A 27,991-nucleotide genomic window follows, 5' to 3' on the forward strand; every position below is an offset into this window, starting at 1 on the left:
TGTGTGTGTACTTGTGCGTGCGTGCGTGCATGTGGTGATAGTCCGACTGAGTGGAAATTCTAGCTGTTCCCGCGCGTCACACATTGGTCGATGTTATTTGCCTGACATGATCAATATTGTCGACCCAATCAATATAGATGTACAACTTGGCGGAAGTTCAATTCCCGCCTTTACAAAAATGTATATAAAATCAGTCACTCACCTCTTGCTATAATATTCACTATTGAACTTCATTCAATAACGTTCAATTAATCAGAAAGGTTACTGTATGTGACTGCTATAGATTCAGCCTCAAGGGGCAGACCTTTCTCTCTGTGGGCTAAGGTTTTAGATCGGAAGTAATTCGTCTGGGCGCAAGGAAGAGAGTTGTTTACAAACAGAAGAGAAAGTTGGACATGTAGCTAACTTGAGACAAACAGTTACTAAATAGCCTAGAAGAATGCATCTCTCAAGTTTTACACTCATGGATTTTTACTTTAAGTAAGTAATATGTTCACGGTTTGAAAATGAAATATGATAGATTTAAAGTTTGAATAGTCAGCTGTGCTGGCTAGCTTGCTAACATACTGTTAACTCACCTGACAGACATCTGATTCTGGCAGTTATAACGTTATATTGTTACTTTAAGAGCACAATATAACGTTATAACTGCCAGCTAGCTAGATGATGATGCCTTACCTCGGTCAAAATGTGTTTTAATGTGTCATAATTACAGACATTTCTTCTCTCTGGAACAAGTTTTCTGTTATAATTTGTTCCCGGATGTTGTCGTTTAACTTCTTTAGCTAGCTAACAGCTCGAGACAGACTGAGAACCTGTTATTCAAACCTTGGGCACGAGGGAGTCAGCAAAGCTCCATACTAGCCAGAAATGGTATGTTGTGATGTGTTTGGCATTGGGTTACAAGGAGGTGTGTGTGTGTGTGTGTGTGTGTGTGTGTGTGTGTGTGTGTGTGTGTGTGTGTGTGTGTGTGTGTGTGTGTGTGAGAAAGAAAAAGAGGCCACGTGGTTGTGTGTGGCACACTGATGTTTGATCTATACCTCCCCCCTCCTGTCTTCCAGGTAGCTGAGTAAGAGGAGCACGTGTGTATGGTTGCAGGTGTGAGAACATACCTGGGGTCAGATGTCAGGGAGGATGTCAGAGGAAGGGGGCAAGCTGACGCTGAGGCGTCTTGAAGGGCCGATCCACAAGTTCACTAAAGTAGCCCTGCCGACAGACCTAGAAAGACTACAGAGACACCACAGCAATATACTGAAGGTAACACACACATATGCTCATATATATATATATATATATATATATATATATATATATATATATATATACACAAGCACACTCACATCACCGACCATTGGAAGTTACTGAAGAACCACACACAGAGAAGCTGCAACTGAGCTTGTTATTGTCTTACAGTTCCAGCATAGTGGACAATGGGATCGCCTTCATCAGGAGCACATCAATGCCAGCCGCACTGTGCAGGTAAAACATACACACGCACACTGGCCTTGTGCTGAGTATATGCAGTATGTTGTGATTGTGTGCTGTGTGCCTGCAGGAGATCAGGAGTGTGTATGTAAAATTGAGTGTGTGTTATAAAATGGTGTGTGTGTGTTTTCACAATGACACCACCATGTCTCTGGAAGTGAAGGATTCACCCCCACCTCCTTCACACACACATACACACATACACACACTCAAAACACACCATTCCCCTCAAACCCCTTGGGAGGGGCCGAGTGCTTTCCTGTGTGGCGTGTGTGTGTTTCTGTCCTCTGGGCCGGGTGTGTGTAAGGAAGCTGAAGATGGGTGATGATACACAAGGACATGCAGCACAGATAGAGCCTAAGAGAAGTAGAGAGAGAGCAAGAAAGGCAGAGGGAAGCAGAGAAAAAGACAGCATCACCCCCCCCCCCCCCCCACACACACACTTTCTAGGCAGGAAGTGAAGTCTAGCAGGAAGTGGGCTCCTCTGCTTTCTGTATTTCTGTCTGCATGCCTCTATTTTCATCCATCACTCATCTATTCATCCCTTTCTCCTAACTGTGAATATTATTATAGACCCCCCTCTGCTGCTCATCACTTTGAGGGAATAGGTTAGGTAGTTTGGACAGCACACTACTGATCACTTCCACACTCCATTCCCCCAGGAGGCAGCAGCAACCTTGTCCAGGTGGTTGATGGGCACATTCGGTGCTGTCAATTAGGGTGATCGTCAGTCAGAGTACCAGCTCGGAGAGCCTACTGGTTTGATTTGAACATATTTATGTTTAGTCACCATCTGAACAAATAATAATCCACTTGGACCGGCCGACCAAGAGGTGAAGACGGAGCTGGCCCTGGACCTACGGTAAGGTAGCTGTCTCCTGGGTACATACATTCACACCTAGACGCAAACGCTGATTCCTCAGGTTACAGACTAGTTAACTAGGCCTAAGACTTAGTGGGTGCATCAATATTAGCAGGCTAGTGAATCGGTTTCGTAACGCCCTGTGTGCGTGTGTGTGTGCGTGTGTGTGTGTGTGTGTGTGTGTGTGTGTGTGTGTGTGTGTGTGTGTGTGTGTGGCAGGGCCTATTTAGCAACGTGTGCCTGGTTTCACTTTCTCCCTGATGTTTACTGTGTGTTTGTCTGCAGAGATGGAGTCCTGCTGCTTCATATGCCTGTCTGTCCCCCACTGACTGACTGACTGACAGAGTCACACACACACCGCTGACTGAGTGACTGACTATCATACAACGGTCTCAGGGCCCCCCCCCCTCTCCTCCATATCCCCTTCCCCCCAGAGATAACAACAGCCTGAAAACACACAAATATGGACCAGTTACACACTCCTACACACCTTTCAACCAGTAGACCTTAGTTCTGTAAACGCCTTTTGCCCCAAAAAATAAAGATTTTTTTATTTTAATTGTAATTTTTTATTTCATCTTTATTTAACCAGGTAGGCTAGTTGAGAACAAATTCTCATTTACAACTGCGACCTGGCCAAGATAAAGCATAGCAGTGTGACACAGACAACAACCCAGAGTTACACATGGAGTAAACAATAAACAAGCCAATAACACAATAAACAAGTCAATGACACAGTAGAAAAAAGAAAGTCTATATACAGAAAGGCATGAGGAGAAGGCATGAGGAGATAAGGCAATAAATAGGCCATAGGAGCGAATAATTACAATTTAGCAAATTAACACTGGAGTGATAAATGAGCAGATGATGATGTGCAAGTAGAGATACTGGTGTGCAAAATAGCAGAAAATTAAACAAAATAAAAACAGTATGGGGATGAGTTAAGTAGATTGGGTGGGCTATTTACAGATGAACTATGTACAGCTGCAGCGATCGGTTAGCTGCTCAGATAGCTGATGTTTAAAGTTGGCGAGGGAAATAAAAGTCTACAACTTCAGCGATTTTTGCAATTCTCTCCAGTCACTAGCAGCAGAGAACTGGAAGGAAAGGCGGCCAAAGAGGTGTTGGCTTTAGCGATGATCAGTGAGATATACCTGCTGGAACGTGTGCTATGGGTGGGTGTTGTTATCGTGACCAGTGAACTGAGATAAGGCGGTGCTTTCCCTAGCATAGACTTATAGATGTCCTGGAGCCAGTGGGTCTGGCGACGAATATGTAGCGAGGGCCAGCCGACTAGAGCGTACAGGTCGCAATGGTGGTTGGTATAAGGTGATTTGGTAACAAAATGGATGGCACTGTGATAGACTGCAGTTTGCAGTTTGCTGAGTAGAGTATTGCAATCTATTTTGTAGATGACATCACCGAAGTCGAGGATTGGTAGGATAGTCAGTTTTACTAGGGTAAGTTTGGCGGCGTGAGTGAAGGAGGCTTTGTTGCGAAATAGAAAGCCGATTCTAGATTTGATTTTGGATTGGAGATGTTTATTATGAGTCTGGAAGGAGAGTTTACAGTCTAGCCAGACACCTAGGTACTTATAGATGTCCACATTCTAGGTCGGAACCATCCAGGGTGGTGATGCTAGTCGGGCGTGCGGGTGCAGGCAGCAAACGGTTGAAATGCATGCATTTGGTTTTACTAGCGTTTAAGAGCAGTTGGAGGCCACGGAAGGAGTGTCGTATGGCACTGAAGCTCATTTGGAGGTTAGTTAACACTGTGTCCAAGGAAGGGCCAGACGTATACAGAATGGTGTCATCTGCGTAGAGGTGGATCAGGGAATCGCCCGCAGCAAGAGAGACATCATTGATATATACAGAGAAAATAGTTGAACCCTGTGGTACCCCCATAGAGACTTGAACCCTGTGGTACCCCCATAGAGACTGCCAGAGGTCCGGACAACAGGCCCTCCGATTTGACACACTGAACTCTGTCTGAGAAGTAGTTAGTGAACCAGGCAAGGCAGTCATTAGAGAAACCAAGGCTATTGAGTCTGCCGATAAAAATACGGTGATTGACAGAGTCGAAAGCCTTGGCCATGTCGATGAAGACGGCTGCACAGTACTGTCTTTTATCGATGGCGGTTATGATATAGTTTAGAAACAATATCCTCTTAAATAAATCCTCTTCGATATAAAGTCCCCTGTTTACGGGACCTGCGCGGTTCTGACTGAAATTGTAGCTTTTTGCTTAATTTTTGATCGAGTTGGCTTGCATTGAGCAGTAGCCCTGATTTCTACAGACACAGTAGCATGTCTCTTCTGCCTGTATGAAGCAGCATATGCCTGGAATCCTTACACCGTAATGCAGCGAGGGGGAGTGGTTTCATCACTGTACCACATTCAGATCGATTTATAGCCAGTAGTCTAAAATAATGAATAGATTTGAAACAAAACCCACTTTCTGTTTGTGAGACGGACACTATATGAGATGAAAGGCCTAACGAGTTCAGGAAATATTCACAGTGATGGGGACAGACGTTTTGATCAAGAGACCTTTAGAAAATATGCCCATTTTCTCTAACAATAAATATACAAATATGTATTATACAGAAATGTTATAGTTAGTCGTTTTATAAATTGCTTTTAATATATTTAGAACAAATAAGTTATTTCAAGCCTTCTTTATACAGTTTAGTTATAGGATATCCATCATAACATATTTGTATCATGTTTGTATCATGTTTGTGCTGTGTACTTGATCTTGTGTCTTGAAAAGTGACTACACCTCACCAGTCTAACTGTTTTACCAGAAAGGGGAAATTTGAACCGTAGAGATTGCAGCATTACTAGTTATTGTTTATGGCCCTCACATGGTAAATAATTACTTTAGGGGATTATGTAGATTACATTTAAGAGGTTTTAACCAACCTTCTCCAGCAGTGCAGAGAGTTCATTCACCTGTTAATGTTCTTATTGTTGATGTTCTTTGTGTGTGTGTGTGTGTGTGTGTGTGTGTGTGTGTGTTATCTGTGAAGCGTATGCTAACAGGTCTTTAGCGTTCTGACAGGTGTGTCTCCCCGTGGCCACAGCAGCTCAATGCTAATCCAGTCTGTAGCTGTGCGTGTATGTTTATTCATCATGTCTAGTTAGCGTGGGAGCATCTATTGGTCATGACCTCCTGACCCCTGCCCTGGTCTACCCTGGGGCTGATGGGTACAACCAGGGGAGGCGATCTGACACCCTCCTACTTCTCACTCCTCCTCCCAGCAGAGACACTGAAACCTGTCTGTCTGTATGAGAGTGTACTTCTCTCTTTCTCGTGCCTCTTTTTTAAATCTATCTGTTGGGAAGTTGAACCTCTCTTTCACTCTCTCTCCCTCTCTGTAGCAGTTGAGGGCTAATGTTAGAGAGATGGAGAAGCTGTGTGGATGTGTCCGCCCGGAGGACGGCCCCGCCCTGGAGAGGCTGGTTCAGCCAATCAGAGACCGAGCATCTGCTGCCACGCAAGACTTCCTACTCCTGCATTCTAACCCCGCCCCTATGCCACAGGCACCACGCCCCCCAGACCACTCATTCTCAGGTAGCACCGCCCCCTTCCCCTCTATTCAACTACATCAGTTTATTCCATTCTATGGCAGCCATGTTAGCTCTTCCTTTATTGACCAATAAACCAACTAATTAATCATCTAAATGCTCATTATGAATTTGAGAATTTCAGAAGCAGTAACATGTCCAGATCTAAAGTTGGTCACTCTGGTTCTTACTTACCTTGTCCATTAGGTGGTTCCCATGGTGATGATGTGGGCAGTGAGCCCCTTCCTGTTAATCAAACGCAGCTCCTCCTCCCAGTGATCCCCCTCAACGAGAGTGCTGCTGAGTCCTGGGACACCCTGGAGGAGGTGGGAATATTTGGGCCCCTTGTACTGTATTCACAAATTGTCTTAATAATAGATTAAGAGATCATAATATTTATTCATGCCTTTAATATGTCATATAGGTCATATAGTAGGTTTTTGTTTGTATTATTGTTGCTGTGTTAATATGAGTTTGTTTTGTCAGGACCTGAAGGAGCTTAGCGGTTTGGTGACAGAGTTCTCTCTGCTGGTCCATGTGAGTATGCTATGTACAGTGCATTCGGAAAGTATTCCCCTGGACTTTTCCCACATTTTGTTACGTTACAGCCTAATTCTAAAATTGATGAAATTGTTTTCCTCATCAAACTACACACAATACCCCATAATGACAAAGCAAAAACTGTTTTGTAGACATTTTTGCAAATAAAAACTGAAATATCACATTTCAGTGTGATATTCAGACCTTTTACTCAGTACTTTGTTGAAGCACCTTTGGCAGCAATTACAACATCAAGTCTTCTAGGGTATGACACTACAAGCTTGACACACCTTTATTTTGGGAGTTTCTTCCATTCTTCTCTAAAGATCCTCTCAAGCTCTATCAGGTTAGATGGGGAGCGTTGCTGCAGTTATTTTCAGGTTTCTCCAGAGATGTCCGATCGGGTACAAGTCCGGGCTCTGGCTGGGCCACTCAAGGACATTCAGAGACTTGTCCCAAAGCCACTCCTGTGTTGTCTTGGCTGTGTGGTTTTCATCAAGGATCTCTCTGTACTTTGCTCCGTTTATCGTTCCCTCAATCCTGACTAGTCTCCCAGTCCCTGCAGCTGAAAAACATCCCCGCAGCATGGTGCTGTTGCCACCATTCTTCACCTTAGGGATGGTGCCAGGCATTCAGCTTGGCATTCAGGCCAAAGAGTTCAATCTTGTTTCAGCAGACCAGAGAATCTTGTTTCTCATGGTCTGAGAGACCTTTAGGTTCCTTTTCAAATCAAATCCAATGTTGTTGGTCACATACACAGGTTATTAACATATACATGTTATTGCGAGTGTAGCGAAATGCTTGTGGCAAACTCCAGGCGGGCTGTCATGTGCCTTTTCCTGCGGCGTGGCTTCCGTTTGGCCACTCTACCATAAAGGCCTGCAGAGATGGTTGTCCTTCTGGAAGGTTCCAAACTTCTTCCATTTAAGAATGATGGAGGCCACTGGGATCTTCAATGCCGCAGACATGTTTCGGTACCCATCCCCAGATCTGTGCCTTGACACAATCCTGTCTCGGGGCTTCTTCAACCTCATGGCTTGGTTTTTGATCTGATGTGCACTGTCAACTCTGGGACCTTAAATAGACAGGTGTGTGCCTTTCCAAATGATGTCCAATCAATTGAATTTGCCACAGGTGGACTCCAATCAAGTTGTAGAAACATCTCAAGAATGATCAATGGAAACAGGATGCACCTGAGCTCTATTTCGAGTCTCATAGCAAAGGATCTGAATACTTATGAAATTAGCAAAAAAACAGCAACTATGCATTGTCTTATTAAAATCAAATCAAATCAAATTTTATTTGTCACATACACATGGTTAGCAGATGTTAATGCGAGTGTAGCGAAATGCTTGTGCTTCTAGTTCCGACAATGCAGTAATAACCAACAAGTAATCTAACTAACAATTCCTAATCTACTGTCTAATACACAGTGTAAGGGGATAAAGAATATGTACATAAGGATATATGAATGAGTGATGATACAGAGCAGCATAGGCAAGATACAGTAGATGGTATCGAGTACAGTATATACATGTGAGATGAGTATGTAAACAAAGTGGCATAGTTAAAGTGGCTAGTGATACATGTATTACATAAGGATGCAGTCGATGATATAGAGTACAGTATATACGTATGCATATGAGATGAATAATGTAGGGTAAGTAACATTATATAAGGTAGCATTGTTTAAAGTGGCTAGTGATATATTTACAACATTTCCCATCAATTCCCATTATTAAAGTGGCTGGAGTTGAGTCTGTGTCAGTGTGTTGGCAGCAGCCACTCAATGTTAGTGGTGGCTGTTTAACAGTCTGATGGCCTTGAGATAGAAGCTGTTTTTCAGTCTCTCGGTCCCAGCTTTGATGCACCTGTACTGACCTCGCCTTCTGGATGATAGCGGGGTGAACAGGCAGTGGCTCGGGTGGTAGATGTCCTTGATGATCTTTATGGCCTTCCTGTAACATCGGGTGGTGTAGGTGTCCTGGAGGGCAGGTAGTTTGCCCCCGATGATGCGTTGTGCAGACCTCACTACCCTCTGGAGAGCCTTACGGTTGAGGGCGGAGCAGTTGCCGTACCAGGCGGTGATACAGCCCGCCAGGATGCTCTCGATTGTGCCTCTTTAGAAGTTTGTGAGTGCTTTTGGTGACAAGCCGAATTTCTTCAGCCTCCTGAGGTTGAAGAGGCGCTGCTGCGCCTTCTTCACGATGCTGTCTGTGTGAGTGGACCAATTCAGTTTGTCTGTGATGTGTATGCCGAGGAACTTAAAACTTGCTACTCTCCACTACTGTTCCATCGATGTGGATAGGGGGGTGTTCCCTCTGCTGTTTCCTGAAGTCCACAATCATCTCCTTAGTTTTGTTGACGTTGAGTGTGAGGTTATTTTCCTGACACCACACTCCGAGGGCCCTCACCTCCTCCCTGTAGGCCGTCTCGTCGTTGTTGGTAATCAAGCCTACCACTGTTGTGTCGTCCGCAAACTTGATGATTGAGTTGGAGGCGTGCGTGGCCACGCAGTCGTGGGTGAACAGGGAGTACAGGAGAGGGCTCAGAACGCACCCTTGTGGGGCCCCAGTGTTGAGGATCAGCGGGGAGGAGATGTTGTTACCTACCCTCACCACCTGGGGCGGCCCGTCAGGAAGTCCAGTACCCAGTTGCACAGGGCGGGGTCGAGACCCAGGGTCTCGAGCTTGATGACGAGCTTGGAGGGTATTATGGTGTTGAATGCCGAGCTGTAGTCGATGAACAGCATTCTCACATAGGTATTCCTCTTGTCCAGATGGGTTAGGGCAGTGTGCAGTGTGGTTGAGATTGCATCGTCTGTGGACCTATTTGAGCGGTAAGCAAATTGGAGTGGGTCTAGGGAGTCAGGTAGGGTGGAGGTGATATGGTCCTTGACTAGTCTCTCAAAGCACTTCATGATGACGGAAGTGAGTGCTACGGGGCGGTAGTCGTTTAGCTCAGTTACCTTAGCTTTCTTGGGAACAGGAACGATGGTGGCCCTCTTGAAGCATGTGGGAACAGCAGACTGGTATAGGGATTGATTGAATATGTCCGTAAACACACCAGCCAGCTGGTCTGCGCATGCTCTGAGGGCGCGGCTGGGGATGCCGTCTGGGCCTGCAGCCTTGCGAGGGTTAACACGTTTAAATGTTTTACTCACCTCGGCTGCAGTGAAGGAGAGACCGCATTTTTCTGTTGCAGGCAGTGTCAGTGGCACTGTATTGTCATCAAAGCGGGCAAAAAAGTTATTTAGTCTGCCTGGGAGCAAGACATCCTGGTCCGTGACTGGGCTGGATTTCTTCCTGTAGTCCGTGATTGACTGTAGACCCTGCCACATGCCTCTTGTGTCTGAGCCGTTGAATTGGGATTCTACTTTGTCTCTGTACTGACGCTTAGCTTGTTTGATAGCCTTACGGAGGGAATAGCTGCATTGTTTGTATTCAGTCATGTTACCAGACACCTTGCCCTGATTGAAAGCAGTGGTTCGCACTTTCAGTTTCACACGAATGCTGCCATCAATCCAAGGTTTCTGGTTAGGGAATGTTTTAATCGTTGCTATGGGAACGACATCTTCAACGCACGTTCTAATGAACTCGCACACCGAATCAGCGTATTCGTCAATGTTGTTATTTGACGCAATACGAAACATGTCCGAGTCCACGTGATGGAAGCAGTCTTGGAGTGTGGAGTCAGCTTGGTCGGACCAGCGTTGGACAGACCTCAGCGTGGGAGCTTCTTTTTTTAGCTTTTGTCTGTAGGCAGGTATCAGCAAAATGGAGTTGTGGTCAGCTTTTCCGAAAGGGGGCGGGGCAGGGCCTTATATGCGTCGCGGAAGTTAGAGTAACAGTGATCCAAGGTTTTTCCGCCCCTGGTTGCGCAATCGATATGCTGATAAAATTTAGGGAGTCTTGTTTTCAGATTAGCCTTGTTAAAATCCCCAACAACGATGAATGCAGCCTCCGGATAAATGGTTTCCAGTTTGCAAAGAGTTAAATAAAGTTCGTTCAGAGCCATCAATGTGTCTGCTTGGGGGGGATATATACGGCTGTGATTATAATCGAAGAGAATTCTCTTGGTAGGTAATGCGGTCTACATTTGATTGTGAGGAATTCTAAATCAGGTGAACAGAAGGATTTGAGTTCCTGTATGTTTCTTTCATCGCATTACATGGGGTATGGGGTATTGTGTGTAGATGAGCACAATTTTTTTTAAATTAATCGGTTTAAGAAAAAGGTTGTAACATAACAAAATGTTGATAAAGAGAAGGGGTCTGAATACTGTGTGTGTGTGTGTGTGTGTGTGTGTGTGTGTGTGTGTGTGTGTGTGTGTGTGTGTGTGTGTGATTGAGAGCTGACAAGGTCAGCAGACAATGCCTTCCTGGTGTCTAATGAGACAGGATGAATGACAGGGACAAGGCTACGTAACACAGATAGCCTGCTGCGGCTACGCTAACCATGCTGTAAGCACACAGGGCAGTGAGGGCACTGACAGACAGTGTAGTGAGCGACAGCTAGCCTAGCGTCTGTCTGTCTGGTTGGATTCATGCTGGGGCTCCTTAGAGAGCAGGTCACAGCACACCACAGGTTACTGGAGTGGGGCTGCAGGCAGGTGTACTGCTGGGGGAGGGGGGATGGTAGAAAATGGGCCATAGGGGAGAGGTGGGAGACGAGAGAGGATAGGAGAGAAGGGGGCTGTGTGTCCATGGGGAGTAGAGAGGAGAGTGCCGTGGGAGAGAACACAGGCAACAGGGCGTATGGTGGGCCAGGAGGAAAACATACGACTCCGATTATCACCCTATCCCCTGGGAACGAAAGAGCAATAGGAGGGAGAGTGAGAGGAAGGGAGGGCTTAAACATGGTGAGAGAGGAGGGCAGAAAGAAGTGTAGAAAGAGAGATTTAGGGAGGGAGAGACGAGACCGAGAGGAGATTGTTTTGAAGGAAAGAGCATAAAGATGTTTTAGTGCTGTGGTCTCTCTGGGGTGACCGGTGTCGTTCAGGGACCAATACTCAGCCTCTCAACCACAGGGTAAACACTGCTGTGTGTCGGTGTTTGTACCTGCCTGGGGATTTGAGAGAGAGAGAGAGGGAGGGAGGGGGACAGAGACAGGCAAGTTGAGATGTTCAGACGCAGCCTGCTAGTGTCTGACTGAAGCACTCATCTCCCCCTGTTACACTGGCTGGAGCCTAGAAGCTTCACATCCACCAACAACCATACATACATCTGGGATTTAAAGGGAGGGAGGGTGAAGAAATGGGAACCGAAGTGAACATGAGAGTGGGGGAGAGATGTGAGGACTGAGGAGAGGAGTAAAGGTGTCAGCATGCTTCGGTTCAGAATGAGTGTGCTCGCATAATCCCTTTTAAAGACCTTTGTTTGAAGTACCAAGCAGATCTTAGTTGCACAATTTTACATCCAAGATGTTTGGTGCAGTCTCCTTGAATGACATCAAACATTTAATTGAAGAATCCCTACTGTTGACCAATCACAGGTGAAGGGGCGTAGACTTCAGCTACCGACTCCGGCATGCCTGGAGAAAATGTTTTGTTAGCACGGCCGGAAAAAGCCCTCACCGAAGACCAAAACTAACAAAAGCGTTACAATATGCCGTCATAATATATGCACGGCTGGGAAGCATGCAGACACCTTAAGGGAGAGGAGAATGATGGAGGGAGGGAGGGGACTGTAACGGAGAGGAGGGAGGGGACTGTAACGGAGAGGAGGGAGGGGACTGTAACGGAGAGGAGGGAGGGGACTGTAACGGAGAGGAGGGAGGGGACTGTAACGGAGAGGAGGGAGGGGACTGTAACGGAGAGGAGGGAGGGGACTGTAACGGAGAGGAGGGAGGGGACTGTAACGGAGAGGTGGGAGGGAGGGGGCTGTAACGGAGAGGAGGGAGGGAGGGGGCTGTAACGGAGAGGAGGGAGGGAGGGGGCTGTAACGGAGAGGAGGGAGGGAGGGGGCTGTAACGGAGAGGAGGGAGGGGACTGTAACGGAGAGGAGTGAGGGAGGGGACTGTAACGGAGAGGAGTGAGGGAGGGGACTGTAACGGAGAGGAGTGAGGGAGGGGACTGTAACGGAGAGGAGTGAGGGAGGGGACTGTAACGGAGAGGAGTGAGGGAGGGGACTGTAACGGAGAGGAGTGAGGGAGGGGACTGTAACGGAGAGGAGTGAGGGAGGGGACTGTAACGGAGAGGAGTGAGGGGAGGGGACTGTAACGGAGAGGAGTGAGGGAGGGGACTGTAACGGAGAGGAGTGAGGGAGGGGACTGTAAAGGAGAGGAGGGAGGGGACTGTAACGGAGAGGAGTGAGGGAGGGGACTGTAACGGAGAGGAGTGAGGGAGGGGACTGTAACGGAGAGGAGTGAGGGAGGGGACTGTAACGGAGAGGAGTGAGGGAGGGGACTGTAACGGAGAGGAGTGAGGGAGGGGACTGTAACGGAGAGGAGGGAGGGAGGGGACTGTAACGGAGAGGAGGGAGGGGACTGTAACGGAGAGGAGGGAGGGGACTGTAACGGAGAGGAGGGAGGGAGGGGGCTGTAACGGAGAGGAGGGAGGGAGGGGGCTGTAACGGAGAGGAGGGAGGGAGGGGACTGTAACGGAGAGGAGGGAGGGAGGGGACTGTAACGGAGAGGAGGGAGGGGGCTGTAACGGAGAGGAGGGAGGGAGGGGGCTGTAACGGAGAGGAGGGAGGAAGGGGACTGTAACGGAGAGGAGGGAGGGGACTGTAACGGAGAGGGGGAGGGGGCTGTAACGGAGAGGGGGAGGGGGCTGTAACGGAGGGGGGGAGGGGGCTGTAAAGGAGAGGAGGGAGGAAGGGGACTGTAACGGAGAGGAGGGAGGGGACTGTAACGGAGAGGAGGGAGGGGGCTGTAACGGAGAGGGGGGAGGGGGCTGTAACGGAGGGGGCTGTAACGGAGAGGAGTGAGGGAGGGGACTGTAACGGAGAGGAGTGAGGGAGGGGACTGTAACGGAGAGGAGTGAGGGAGGGGACTGTAACGGAGAGGAGTGAGGGAGGGGACTGTAACGGAGAGGAGTGAGGGAGGGGACTGTAACGGAGAGGAGGGAGGGGAGGGGACTGTAACGGAGAGGAGGGAGGGAGGGGACTGTAACGGAGAGGAGGGAGGGGACTGTAACGGAGAGGAGGGAGGGGACTGTAACGGAGAGGAGGGAGGGAGGGGACTGTAACGGAGAGGAGGGAGGGAGGGGGCTGTAACGGAGAGGAGGGAGGGAGGGGGCTGTAACGGAGAGGAGGGAGGGAGGGGTCTGTAACGGAGAGGAGGGAGGGAGGGGACTGTAACGGAGAGGAGGGAGGGAGGGGACTGTAACGGAGAGGAGGGAGGGAGGGGACTGTAACGGAGAGGAGGGAGGGAGGGGACTGTAACGGAGAGGAGGGAGGGGGCTGTAACGGAGAGGAGGGAGGGAGGGGGCTGTAACGGAGAGGAGGGAGGGAGGGGGCTGTAACGGAGAGGAGGGAGGGAGGGGGCTGTAACGGAGAGGAGGGAGGGAGGGGGCTGTAACGGAGAGGAGGGAGGGAGGGGGCTGTAACGGAGAGGAGGGAGGAAGGGGACTGTAACGGAGAGGAGGGAGGGAGGGGACTGTAACTGAGAGGAGGGAGGGAGGGGGCTGTAACGGAGAGGAGGGAGGAAGGGGACTGTAACGGAGAGGAGGGAGGGAGGGGACTGTAACGGAGAGGAGGGAGGGAGGGGACTGTAACGGAGAGGAGGGAGGGAGGGGACTGTAACGGAGAGGAGGGAGGGAGGGGACTGTAACGGAGAGGAGGGAGGGAGGGGACTGTAACGGAGAGGAGGGAGGGGGCTGTAACGGAGGAGAGGGGGGAGGGGGCTGTAACGGAGGGGGGAGGGGGCTGTAACGGAGGGGGCTGTAACGGAGGGGGGAGGGGGCTGTAACGGAGAGGAGGGAGGGAGGGGACTGTAACGGAGAGGAGGGAGGGAGGGGACTGTAACGGAGAGGAGGGAAGGAGGGGACTGTAACGGAGAGGAGGGAGGGAGGGGACTGTAACAGAGAGGGGGAGGGGGCTGTAACGGAGGGAGGGAGGGGGCTGTAACGGAGAGGAGGGAGGGAGGGGGGGGACTGTAACGGAGAGGAGGGAGGGAGGGGACTGTAACGGAGAGGAGGGAGGGAGGGGACTGTAACGGAGAGGAGGGAGGGGGAGGGGACTGTAACGGAGAGGAGGGAGGGAGGGGACTGTAACGGAGAGGGGGAGGGGGCTGTAACGGAGGGAGGGAGGGGGCTGTAACGGAGAGGAGGGAGGGAGGGGGGGACTGTAACGGAGAGGAGGGAGGGAGGGGACTGTAACGGAGAGGAGGGAGGGAGGAGACTGTAACGGAGAGGAGGGAGGGAGGGGACTGTAACGGAGAGGAGGGAGGGAGGGAGGGGACTGTAACGGAGAGGAGGGAGGGAGGGAGGGGACTGTAACGGAGAGGAGGGAGGGAGGGGGCTGTAACGGAGAGGAGGGAGGGAGGGAGGGGGCTGTAACGGAGAGGAGGGAGGGGACTGTAACGGAGAGGAGGGAGGGGACTGTAACGGAGAGGAGGGAGGGAGGGGACTGTAACGGAGAGGAGGGAGGGAGGGGGCTGTAACGGAGAGGAGGGAGGGGGCTGTAACGGAGAGGAGGGAGGGGGCTGTAACGGAGAGGAGGGAGGGGGCTGTAACGGAGAGGAGGGAGGGAGGGGACTGTAACGGATAGGAGGGAGGGAGGGGACTAACGGAGAGGAGGGAGGGGACTGTAACGGAGGGAGGGAGGGGACTGTAACGGAGAGGAGGGAGGGGGCTGTAACGGAGAGGAGGGAGGGAGGGGGCTGTAACGGAGAGGAGGGAGGGAGGGGGCTGTAACGGAGAGGAGGGAGGGAGGGGGCTGTAACGGAGAGGAGGGAGGGAGGGGGCTGTAACGGAGAGGAGGGAGGGAGAGGGCTGTAACGGAGAGGAGGGAGGGGACTGTAACGGAGAGGAGGGAGGGAGGGGGCTGTAACGGAGAGGGGGAGGGAGGGGAGAGGAGGGAGGGGGAGGGGGCTGTAACGGAGAGGAGGGAGGAAGGGGCTGTAACGGAGAGGAGGGAGGGAGGGGACTGTAACGGAGAGGAGGGAGGGAGGGGACTGTAACGGAGAGGAGGGAGGGAGGGAGGGGACTGTAATGGAGAGGAGGGAGGGAGGGAGGGAGGGGACTGTAACGGAGAGGAGGGAGGGAGGGGGCTGTAACGGAGAGGAGGGAGGGAGGGGACTGTAACGGAGAGGAGGGAGGGGACTGTAACGGAGAGGAGGGAGGGAGGGGACTGTAACGGAGAGGAGGGAGGGAGGGGACTGTAACGGAGAGGAGGGAGGGAGGGGGCTGTAACGGAGAGGAGGGAGTGAGGGGGCTGTAACGGAGAGGAGGGAGGGAGGGGAGAGGAGGGAGGGGACTGTAACGGAGAGGAGGGAGGGGACTGTAACGGAGAGGAGGGAGGGAGGGAGGGGGCTGTAACGGAGAGGAGGGAGGGGGCTGTAACGGAGAGGAGGGAGGGAGGGGGCTGTAACGGAGAGGAGGGAGGGAGGGGGCTGTAACGGAGAGGAGGGGTGGAGGGGACTGTAACGGAGAGGAGGGAGGGGACTGTAACGGAGAGGAGGGAGGGGACTGTAACGGAGAGGAGGGAGGGGACTGTAACGGAGAGGAGGGAGGGGACTGTAACGGAGAGGAGGGAGGGGACTGTAACGGAGAGGAGGGATGGAGGGGGCTGTAACGGAGAGGAGGGATGGAGGGGGCTGTAACGGAGAGGAGGGAGGGGGGGCTGTAACGGAGAGGAGGGAGGGGGGCTGTAACGGAGAGGAGGGAGGGAGGGGGCTGTAACGGAGAGGAGGGAGGGAGGGGGCTGTAACGGAGAGGAGGGAGGGGGGCTGTAACGGAGAGGAGGGAGGGAGGGAGGGGGCTGTAACGGAGAGGAGGGAGGGAGGGGGCTGTAACGGAGAGGAGGGAGGGAGTTAGGGGGCTGTAACGGAGAGGAGGGAGGGAGGGAGGGAGGGGGCTGTAACGGAGAGGAGGGAGGGAAGGGGCTGTAACGGAGAGGAGGGAGGGGGAGGGGTTGTAACGGAGAGGAGGGAGGGAGGGAGGGGGCTGTAACGGAGAGGAGGGATGGAGGGGGCTGTAACGGAGAGGAGGGAGGGGGGCTGTAACGGAGAGGAGGGATGGGGGGCTGTAACGGAGAGGAGGGAGGGGACTGTAATGGAGAGGAGGGAGGGAGGGGGCTGTAACGGAGAGGAGGGAGGGGACTGTAACGGAGAGGAGGGAGGGAGGGGACTGTAACGGAGAGGAGGGATGGGACTGTAACGGAGAGGAGGGAGGGGACTAACGGAGAGGAGGGAGGGAGGGGGCTGTAACGGAGAGGAGGGATGGGACTGTAACGGAGAGGAGGGAGGGGGCTGTAACGGAGAGTAGGGAGTTAGGGGGCAGTGAGGGAGGGAGTTAGGGGACAGTAAGGGAGAGGAGGGAGGGGTCTGTAACGGAGAGGAGGGAGTTAGAGGGCAGTAAGGGAGAGGGAGGGAGGGGTCTGTAACGGAGAGGAGGGAGGGGGCTGTAACGGAGAGGAGGGAGGGGGGCTGTAACGGAGAGGAGGGAGGGAGGGGGGCTGTAACGGAGAGGAGGGAGGGAGTTAGGGGGCTGTAACGGAGAGGAGGGAGGGAGTTAGGGGGCTGTAACGGAGAGGAGGGAGGGAGGGAGGGGGCTGTAACGGAGAGGAGGGAGGGAGGGAGGGGGCTGTAACGGAGAGGAGGGAGGGAAGGGGCTGTAACGGAGAGGAGGGAGGGAGGGAGGGGGCTGTAACGGAGAGGAGGGAGGGAGGGGGCTGTAACGGAGAGGAGGGAGGGGGGGCTGTAACGGAGAGGAGGGAGGGAGGGGGGCTGTAACGGAGAGGAGGGAGGGAGTTAGGGGGCTGTAACGGAGAGGAGGGAGGGAGTTAGGGGGCTGTAACGGAGAGGAGGGAGGGAAGGGGCTGTAACGGAGAGGAGGGAGGGAGGGAGGGGGCTGTAACGGAGAGGAGGGAGGGGGCCGGTAACGGAGAGGAGGGAGGGAGGGGGCTGTAACGGAGAGGAGGGATGGAGGGGGCTGTAACGGAGAGGAGGGAGGGGGGCTGTAACGGAGAGGAGGGAGGGGGGCTGTAACGGAGAGGAGGGGGGGGGGGGCTGTAACGGAGAGGAGGGAGGGGACTGTAATGGAGAGGAGGGAGGGAGGGGGCTGTAACGGAGAGGAGGGAGGGGACTGTAACGGAGAGGAGGGAGGGAGGGGACTGTAACGGAGAGGAGGGATGGGACTGTAACGGAGAGGAGGGAGGGGACTAACGGAGAGGAGGGAGGGAGGGGGCTGTAACGGAGAGGAGGGAGTTAGGGGGCAGTGAGGGAGGGAGTTAGGGGACAGTAAGGGAGAGGAGGGAGGGGTCTGTAACGGAGAGGAGGGAGTTAGAGGGCAGTAAGGGAGAGGGAGGGAGGGGTCTGTAACGGAGAGGAGGGAGGGAGGGGGCTGTAACGGAGAGGAGGGAGGGAGGGGACTGTAACGGAGAGGAGGGAGGGGACTAACGGAGAGGAGGGAGGGAGGGGGCTGTAACGGAGAGGAGGGATGGGACTGTAACGGAGAGGAGGGAGGGGGCTGTAACGGAGAGGAGGGAGTTAGGGGGCAGTGAGGGAGGGAGTTAGGGGACAGTAAGGGAGAGGAGGGAGGGGTCTGTAACGGAGAGGAGGGAGTTAGAGGGCAGTAAGGGAGAGGGAGGGAGGGGTCTGTAACGGAGAGGAGGGAGGGAGGGGGCTGTAACGGAGAGGAGGGAGGGAGGGGACTGTAACGGAGAGGAGGGAGGGAGGGGGCTGTAACGGAGAGGAGGGATGGAGGGGGCTGTAACGGAGAGGAGGGAGGGGGGCTGTAACGGAGAGGAGGGAGGGGGGCTGTAACGGAGAGGAGGGAGGGGGGGGCTGTAACGGAGAGGAGGGAGGGGGCCTGTAACGGAGAGGAGGGAGGGAGGGGGCTGTAACGGAGAGGAGGGAGGGAGGGGGCTGTAACGGAGAGGAGGGAGGGGGCTGTAACGGAGAGGAGGGAGGGAGGGAGGGGGCTGAAACGGAGAGGAGGGAGGGAGGGAGGGGGCTGTAACGGAGAGGAGGGAGGGAGGGGGCTGTAACGGAGAGGAGGGATGGAGGGGGCTGTAACGGAGAGGAGGGAGGGGGGGGCTGTAACGGAGAGGAGGGAGGGGGGGCTGTAACGGAGAGGAGGGAGGGGGGGGCTGTAACGGAGAGGAGGGAGGGAGGGGGCTGTAACGGAGAGGAGGGAGGGGACTGTAACGGAGAGGAGGGAGGGGACTGTAACGGAGAGGAGGGAGGGGACTGTAACTGAGAGGAGGGAGGGAGTTAGGGGGCTGTAACGGAGAGGAGGGAGGGAGGGGGCTTTAACGGAGAGGAGGGAGGGAAGGGGCTGTAACGGAGAGGAGGGAGGGAGGGGGCTGTAACGGAGAGGAGGGAGGGGGCCGGTAACGGAGAGGAGGGAGGGGGGGGCTGTAACGGAGAGGAGGGAGGGGACTGTAACGGAGAGGAGGGAGGGAGGGGACTGTAACGGAGAGGAGGGAGGGGGCTGTAACGGAGAGGAGGGATGGGACTGTAACGGAGAGGAGGGAGGGGGCTGTAACGGAGAGGAGGGAGTTAGGGGGCAGTGAGGGAGGGTGTTAGGGGACAGTAAGGGAGAGGAGGGAGGGGTCTGTAACGGAGAGGAGGGAGTTAGAGGGCAGTAAGGGAGAGGGAGGGAGGGGTCTGTAACGGAGAGGAGGGAGTTAGGGGGCAGGGATGGAGGGGACTGTAATGAGAGGGAGGGAGGTTACTGTAACAGAGAGGAGGGAGTTAGGGGGCAGTAAGGGAGAGGAGGGAGTTAGGGGGCAGTAAGGGAGAGGGAGGGAGTTAGGGGGCAGGGATGGAGGGGACTGTAATGAGAGGGAGGGAGGGTACTGTAACAGAGAGGAGGGAGTTAGGGGGCAGTAAGGGAGAGGAGGGAGTTAGGGGGCAGTAAGGGAGAGGATGGAGTTAGGGGGCAGTAAGGGAGAGGAGGGAGTTAGGGGGCAGTGAGGGAGAAGGAGGGAGTTAGGGGGCAGTGAGTAAGGGAGTAAGGGGGCAGTAAGGGAGACTGAGGGAGTTAGGGGGCAGTGAGGGAGAAGGAGGGAGTTAGGGGGCAGTGAGGGAGAAGGAGGGAGTTAGGGGGCAGTGAGGGAGGGAGTTAGGGGGCAGTAAGGGAGAAGGAGGGAGTTAGGGGGCAGTGAGGGAGAAGGAGGGAGTTAGGGGGCAGTGAGGGAGGGAGCTGGGGGCAGTGAGGCAGAAGGAGGGTGTTAGGGGGCAGTGAGGGAGGGAGTTAGGGGGCAGTAAGGGAGACGAGGGACTTATAAAGCTCAGGATGGTCATAGTTTTGATTTTAAACCGCTACAGAAAATGTATACCTGTTGTCTGAATATTGTCTATCCATATGTAATAAGTAGCTAATGTAAAAAGGTACCATGTCCATAAAATGTATATAGTATGTACATATAACAACAACAATAAGGAAGGAGAGAAGGATGGATGGTGTCCAGCACACAGGGAGAGGGACAGCTGCCACTCTGAATATTTCATGAGCTCCTCACAATAACCCCTCCAGACCCCCCTCTGCCCCAATATAATCTCCCCAGACCCCCCCCCCCTGCCCCAATATAATCTCCCCAGACCCCCCCCCCCTGCCCCAATATAATCTCCCCCAGACCCTACCTTTTCTACTTTACACCCGCATCACCCCCCACAGACAGACAGACACACACATCTGTGTTGCTGTGTCGAGAGGGACCAAGTCAGCGGTGTGTCTCCAGTGTATAAACCCTGTGTGTGTGTCAGTCCCAGCAGGAGAAGATTGACAGCATAGAGGAGAACGTCATCACAGCAGCAGCCAACGTGGAGGAGGGGACCAGGAGCCTCGGGAAGGTGCGTGTGAGCGTGTACACGTGTGTGTGTGTGTGTGTGTGTGTGTGTGTGTGTGTGTGTGTGTGTGTGTGTGTGTGTGTGTGTGTGTGTGTGTGTGTGTGTGTGTGTGTGTGTGATCGATGGCACTTTGCCTCCCAGCCATTCTACAACGTTTGTCCCTATTGATCCAGCAGAATACGGAGGAAAGCTGCAATTAAAGAAATAGAGAGAATAGATGGAGAGAGGGGTTAAGTTGTACAGTGATGGAGGGAGGGGTTGAGTAGGGGGTGTTGTCAATGGAGAGTGCAAGGTGTGTGTGTGTGGGTGCAGGAGGCGAGGAGAGGTATGAAGGGCTATTTAATAGCTCTTCAGGAGCAGCGTTTGGCCTCCCACTGTTGGCTCAATACACACACACACACACACACACACCCCCTCAGAATAAAGTCAGACTGACAGCTCAATACCCACAGACATATTACAAGCTCAGTGTGGTACGTTGTGTGAGTTCTATACGGCTGGACAGACACTCCGCGTACACACCCGTTTGAGTCTAGTTGCAGACAAAATATCACAATATTTAAAAATGTGGTTTATTTAAGCGTAAATGTACTACCTCTCACCCCATGTTTTGATTGATAAATGGAACTTCAACTCAGTTCAACTCCCTTAATTGATGAAGTTGAAATGGGATTGAGCCCACATTGAGGTCCAGAATATTCTAGGGCATGGGTGTCAAACTCTGGCCCGTGGGCCAAATTTGGCCCGCGAGGTAATTATATTTGGCCCGCGAGACAATACCAAATTACTACTAGAGCTGGCCCGCCGGTATTATACAGCGCATTCACCACTAATACTACGAATCCCATAATGCTCTGCTGTTTTCGCGCGCCAATCAGGACAGGACCCAGAAACGCTCTCTCCTCTGTGACAGTAGTCATAGCAACATAGACGCTACAACTGTCAGCGAGCTAACCCTTTCCAAAAATGGCGAAAAGAAAGGCAGAAAACAGGAGCTTTCTGGACAAGTGGGAGGCAGAATATCTGTTTACATATGTAAAAGACAAACCTGTTTGTCTTGTTTGTGGAGTCAACGTGGCTGTAAGTAAGGAGTACAACATTAGACGACACTATGAAACGAAACACCATGACAAATACAAGGACCTGGACATGACTCAAAGGAGCCAGAAAGTAGAGGAGATGAAAAGAAGCTTGGTTTCACAACAGAATATGTTTAAAAAAGCCACATCACAAAGCGAGGCTGCTGTAAAGGCTAGTTATATAGTGGCAGCAGAGATTGCAAAATCAGCCCGGCCCTTTAATGAGGGAGAGTTCATGAAAAAGTGCATGATGAAGGTTTGTGACCTCGTATGCCCAGAGAAAAAACAAGCATTTTCAAACGTGAGCCTGAGCAGGAACACAGTAGCTGATCGCACATGTGATCTTGCCACCAATCTGTATGACCAGCTGATGGAAAAGGGAAAAGATTTTGTTGCGTTCTCCCTCGCTGTGGATGAGAGCTGCGACGCATCTGATACTGCTCAGCTGTCAGTCTTCATCCGTGGAATGGACTCAAATCTGTGTGTTGCGGAGGAGCTATTAGGATTCAAATCAATGCATGGCACAACCACAGGAAAGGAAATCTTTGAGGTTTCCAAATGTGTAACTGAAATAAAGCTGCCGTGGGATAAACTCGTTGGATTAACGACAGATGGTGCGCCAGCGATGTGCGATGTGTAAAAAGAGTGGACTGGTGGGCATGGTTCGGGAGAAGATGCGGGAAGAGAACTGTGCAGGTGAGCTAACTGTTTACCACTGCATCATACATCAGGAAGCACTGTGTGCCAAAGCCCTAAAGATGGAACATGTTATGACCACAGTAACACAGGTAGTTAACTTTATAAGAGCCAAAGGTCTAAATCACCGCCAGTTTAAATCTTTTCTGGAGGAGTGTGGTTCGGAATACGCAGACGTGCCGTATCACACAGAGGTGAGATGGCTAAGCAGAGGAAAAGTACTGAACAGATGTTTCGAGCTGCGTGAGGAAATATGTCAATTCCTGGAAACCAAAGGGAAAGATACAGCAGAGCTCCGGGAGCAAAAGTTCCTGTGTGAGCTGGCCTTTCTCTGTGACATCTCGAGCCATCTCGATGCGCTGAACCTGCAGCTTCAGGGGCAGGGGCGCATCATCACAGACATGTACGCTGCAGTGAGGGCCTTCAAAACTAAACTGTGCCTGTGGGAGAATCAGATGCTGCAAGGAAACCCTTGCCATTTTCCCTGCTGCCAATCCATAAAAGCGCAGATCTCTACCGCCGTGTTCCCATGCGCACAGTTTGCTGAAAAACTCAGTGTTCTCGCCGCTGAGTTTAGCCGGCGATTTGCCGACTTCGATGCCCAGAAATGCAAGTTTGAACTGCTTAGTAATCCCTTCGCAGTTGATGTGGAAAATGCACCAGCCAACATCCAAATGGAGCTGCTTGAACTCCAGTGCAACGACACGCTGAAGTCAAAGTATGATGCTGTGGGCGCCGCACATTTTCCACGGTTCATCCCTGACACAATGCCTCAGCTCCGCACCCAAGCTGCTCAGATGCTCTCCATGTTCGGCAGCACTTATCTATGCAAGCAACTTTTCTCCTCGATGAAGATGACCAAAACAACTCACAGGAGACATCTGACTGATGAACATCTTCGCTCGATACTGAGGATTTCTTCAGCTCAGAGCTTGAGCCCAGACATTGATGAACTAGCATCCAAGAAGAGATGCCAGGTATCTGGCTTGGGCACATCAGATTAGACCAGTGTGCAATTATTAACGTTTTCTTTATGCACTTTTTCTTGCTACAAGGCATGGGCTTGAATGGTTGATTGATTTATTATCATTTTATTTGTAAAATTATTAGCCAGTGGAAAAAGTTTATTTTGGTATTTAAATCAGAAGGCTGCAAATAGAAAAGAGGCATACAATTTTTATTTAAATTTTATTTATTTAATAAATGAATGCCATTGATGTGTTTTTTCATTTGAAATTCGATTTTGCATGTCTCCACTATTAAATTATATATTGTATGGTAATAAGCGATGCTTGTTCCATATTCAATGTTAAAGCAAAACTTGTTTGGGTCCATATTAAAAGGTTAATTTGTTCAATGTTGGCCCGTGACTTTGTTCAGGTTTTACATTTTGGCCCACTGGGTATTTGAGTTTGACACCCCTGTTCTAGGGTATGGTTGTGGCTGTGCTGTTAAGGGATCCTGAGTGGCACAGCGTTCTAAGGCACTGCATCGCAGTGCTAAAGGCATCACGACAGACCCGGGTTCGATCCTGGACTGTATCACAACCAGCTGTGATCGGGAGTCCCATAGGGCGGCGCACAATTGGCCCAGCATTGTCTGGATTATATGTTTTGGGCTGTTCGGGCACAATATTTTTTCTGCTAGGCAACCCGAAGATCAAAGCCGAAGTCTACGCTCCTTCGTCGGTAATTGGTCAACAGTAGGGATTCTTCAATAAAGTCTCTGTCATTCAATGAGAAATGACTAGTTTTCATGAACATTTTTTTTATTAAGAAATATTGCACCAAACATCTTAGTTAGATGTAAAATTGATCTCCATGTCAACATTAGTGACAGATTTCTTGAGTTAACTTGGATTAATTCCGACTATTTTGAGGAAGTGTATTCTGGCTACAGCATCTCTAAATGCTGCTTTTTCAAAATTTTCAGGTCTTTTAAGGGAGTATGTGTGCACACTCGATGGGCTAGGCGTCAGCCCAACTGAAGCATGCTGAGGCCTTTAGAAGCAGTGTGTGTACATAGAAGAGGTGTCAGACACAGCAGTGTGTGTCATCAGGCCAGGTGCCATTACACACACCCCTGCTTTACCAACACCCTGTACTCTGAACTTTCAACTTACCTCTGGTTAATTAAAATGACCTTCGCTGCCATGAGGTGAGGGGGTGGGAGGGCGTTTGAACTGGAGCCATTGAACTGTTCATCTGTTAATCAACCGTGGGAGGGGGTAGTGTGTGTGTGGCGGAATGTTCAGAGGAGTCACTCATTTACAGCAATCAGTCTAAAGGAGCATCTTCCTCTCTGAAGATAACAGTATTAATAAACACACACACACACCTCATTTCTCCAATTTTAATAAATATGGGTAATTAAAGTGTACAGCTTTGATGATGATGGTGTGTGCGCATGTGTTGCTGTTTGTGTGTACATTTATGTGTGTGTGTGATCATGAAAGGCCAGGTAGATCTGAAGACTTCTCGCTGACTGTGTGTCTTAGAACATCAAAGGAATGACCCCCCTGAGTGTGTGTGTGTGTTATGTGCGTTGATTTGTCCCAAGCAAAGTTTCTTCTTATTTCCTTGTCTTTTTAATTGAATTTAAGAATCTTTATTGGCGTAAAAAGTGAAGAAACCTAGACTGTCAATGCATGTAGTGACTCGTCTATCCCTCTGTCCTCTCCGCAGGCGGTGGGCTACAGGCTGGCAGTGTTACCCGTGGCGGGGGCAGTGTTAGGGGGGGTGTTGGGTGGGCCGCTGGGCCTACTGGTGGGGTTCAAGGCAGCGGGGGTGGCGGCAGCGCTTGGAGGGGGGGCTCTGGGGTTTGCAGGGGGGAACCTGGTCCAGAAGAAACGCAGAGCTAGATTAGAGTCCCAGATGAACCAGCTCACTGCACCCCCTACGGAACCAGAACCACCGCTGGACAAGGACAAGTGACCTCTGATTGGTCGTGAAGGGACCTCTGACCTCCAGAAGCTTACACTGGTCCAGGTACTGCCCGACTACATTGCAGACGCATGCTAAAGCTTACATATATAGTGGGGCAAAAAAGTATTTAGTCAGCCACCAATTGTGCAAGTTCTCCCACTTAAAAAGATGAGGCCTGTAATTTTCATCATAGGTACACTTCAACTATGACAGACAAAATTAGAAAAAAAATCCAGAAAATCACATTGTAGGATTTTTTATGAATTAATTTGCAAATTATGGTGGAAAATAAGTATTTGGTCACCTACAAACAAGCAAGATTTCTGGCTCTCACAGACCTGTAACTTCTTCTTTAAGAGGCTCCTCTGTCCTCCACTCGTTACCTGTATTAATGGCACCTGTTTGAACTTATCAGTATAAAAGACACCAGTCCACAACCTCAAACAGTCACACTCCAAACTCCACTATGGCCAAGACCAAAGATCTGTCAAAGGATACCAGAAACCAAATTGTAGACCTGCACCAGGCTGGGAAGACTGAATCTGCAATAGGTAAGCAGCTTGGTTTGAAGAAATCAACTGTGGGAGCAATTATTAGGAAATGGAAGACTTACAAGACCACTGATAATCTCCCTCGATCTGGGGCTCCACGCAAGATCTCACCCCGTGGGGTCAAAATGATCACAAGAATGGTGAGCAAAAATCCCAGAACCACACGGGGGAACCTAGTGAATGACCTGCAGAGAGCTGGGACCAAAGTAACAAAGCCTACCATCAGTAACACACTACGCCGCCACGGACTCAAATCCTGCAGTGCCAGACGTGTCCCCCTGCTTAAGCCAGTACATGTCCAGGCCCGTCTGAAGTTTGCTAGAGAGCATTTGGATGATCCAAAAGAAGATTGAAAAAATGTCATATGGTCAGATGAAACCAAAATATAACTTTTTGGTAAAAACTCAACTTGTCATTTTTGGAGGACAAAGAATGCTGAGTTGCATCCAAAGAACACCATACCTACTGTGAAGCATGGGGGTGGAAACATCATGCTTTGGGGCTGTTTTTCTTCAAAGGGACCAGGACGACTGATCCGTGTAAAGGAAAGAATGAATGGGGCCATGTATCGTGAGATTTTGAGTGAAAACCTTTCAGCAAGGGCATTGAAGATGAAACATGGCTGGGTCTTTCAGCATGACAATGATCCCAAACACACCGCCCGGGCAACAAAGGAGTGGCTTTGTAATTTGCAAATAAATTCATTAAAAATCCTACAATGTGATTTTCTGGATTTTTTTTCTCATTTTGTCTGTCATAGTTGAAGTGTACCTATGATGAAAATTACAGGCCTCATCTTTTTAAGTGGGAGAACTTGCACAATTGGTGGCTGACTAAATACTTTTTTGCCCCACTGTATATCAGCTAACCACATCATATGATATAGCAATCTGATGCACGACTGCACAGTTGAAGTGGCGCACAACCATTGGTTGCAATGCAACGCCTGCACATCTAGTCGGGCAGGAACTCAACCAAGAAATCCCTCAGACTAACTGGCTTTCCGCTCTAACAATCCGTTGTTTGACCAATAGATTTGCTCTCTTTACTGTGGTAATAAGGAACTCCTCCTCGCTGCCAATAGATGGAGGAGAGGTCTGTCAAGAGAGGCCTACTGTGAAGAGAAGCCTGCCACTGGGATCTACCACTTCCCAATCAATAAGACTTTTAAACATCGTAGGAGAGCCTTGTTGAGGACCTGAGTGTGAAAGGGAGGTGTGAATGCTGTGTTGTATGTATATATGCTGGGTCTGTTGGCTTTGTATTTAAAACTTTCAAGTAACTGTCCAGTGTTTCCAGATTTCTATTAAATGACCTACACATTTTTACAATATAAATGAAAATTTTCCTTCCAAAATCTTTTAAATATGTTAAAAAGCAGCTTTGTGTTGGAATGGTGTGGGCGTATACTGATCTCAAAAATATTCATGCGAGTAGACCGCTGATTGGCCAGCTCATCCTCCTCAGAGGAAACGGCAAGCTTTGAAATAAAAGTTTGCGTTTTTTTAGGTTCTACAATTAATATTTTGCCCACAAATACAAGTATAGGACGAGACAACATTATTTGGGTATGAGATTACAGAACGTTCACTGCACAGTTACTTTAAGTATATGATTATACATTATGAAAAGATGTGCATTATTAGTAGCAAACACTACAGCCTAGTTTTGTAACATAAGTCCTGCTGTTTGGTGCCTTTTAGTACAGACGGAGAGATGGTCGTTTTATTAAAGTCATGTTATTATACTGTTTCTTGGACAGACCGTCTTAACTACCCTCAGTCTTTATCAAATACACACTGTGCCAAAGCCAGACACTGCCTGGGTCGAGCAGTCACCCATCTCTCTAGTTTATGAACTTATTGATGTTTATCTGAGTCTGCTGCTCTGCTTAGAGTATACAGCTCATTAACAGAGGGAGGAGGGAGAGGGAGGTATAAACAGCAGTAAATGTCAAGACTATGTCCTGGTCTGAACCCTGCTGGAGAGGCTGCTCCCTCTGACAGACTGGGGAGCAGAAAATAAGAATGAGTGATTGTGATTAAGAAAGGTTAGGAGGATAAACACAGCTGTCCTGGGTGTACCAGGTAGAAAGTTGTGATGTGTGATAGGCCAAGTTTCCCTCTCTTAAAAGTGCCACGAGAGAAACATGTCACACCTGATGTCATTTACTACAACAGTAGATGACCTCAACTCAGACCAGGACAAACTAAATATGGATGGTCTTAATCTATGTGATGATTTACTGGGGGTTTTATATTGCCAAAGAAAACCAATAAAATCTGCTTCTGATGAAGGAATTGTGTGTGTATGTGTGTCAAGAGTCT

The 27,991-nt window shown here is 50.5% G+C and overlaps 1 protein-coding gene across 2 annotated transcripts; it reads left to right on the forward strand.

The window, feature by feature from the left end:
- Positions 1-332: 332 nt before the first annotated feature.
- LOC135521711 (syntaxin-17-like) lies at positions 333-27,973 on the forward strand. 2 transcript variants are annotated; one of them, XR_010452600.1, is made up of 10 exons: positions 333-480; positions 786-873; positions 1,062-1,257; positions 1,414-1,479; positions 5,731-5,923; positions 6,124-6,242; positions 6,403-6,453; positions 20,331-20,417; positions 24,874-25,176; positions 26,726-27,973. XR_010452600.1 is itself a non-coding variant. In XM_064947384.1 (9 exons), exons 3-9 carry the CDS (start codon positions 1,123-1,125, stop codon positions 25,120-25,122), a joined length of 900 nt encoding a protein of 299 aa, XP_064803456.1. In that variant the 5' UTR covers positions 333-480; positions 786-873; positions 1,062-1,122; the 3' UTR covers positions 25,123-27,973. The 2 variants fall into 2 exon arrangements, 1 of the variants encoding a protein (XP_064803456.1); XM_064947384.1 differs by having other exon boundaries at positions 24,874-27,973.
- The last annotated feature ends 18 nt before the right edge of the window (positions 27,974-27,991 follow it).

This window comes from Oncorhynchus masou, chromosome 30 (genome assembly GCF_036934945.1).
Source record: "Oncorhynchus masou masou isolate Uvic2021 chromosome 30, UVic_Omas_1.1, whole genome shotgun sequence".
Classification (NCBI taxonomy): domain Eukaryota; kingdom Metazoa; phylum Chordata; class Actinopteri; order Salmoniformes; family Salmonidae; genus Oncorhynchus; species Oncorhynchus masou.

Bases quoted from the DNA above. Each gene is read 5' to 3' on its own strand.
- LOC135521711 (XM_064947384.1), top strand. From the start codon at position 1,123: ATGTCAGGGAGGATGTCAGAGGAAGGGGGCAAGCTGACGCTGAGGCGT. The intron at 1,258-1,413 runs GTAACACACACA...ATTGTCTTACAG, and splicing joins ACCACAGCAATATACTGAAG to TTCCAGCATAGTGGACAATG. The intron at 5,924-6,123 runs GTAGCACCGCCC...CTTGTCCATTAG, and splicing joins CCCAGACCACTCATTCTCAG to GTGGTTCCCATGGTGATGAT.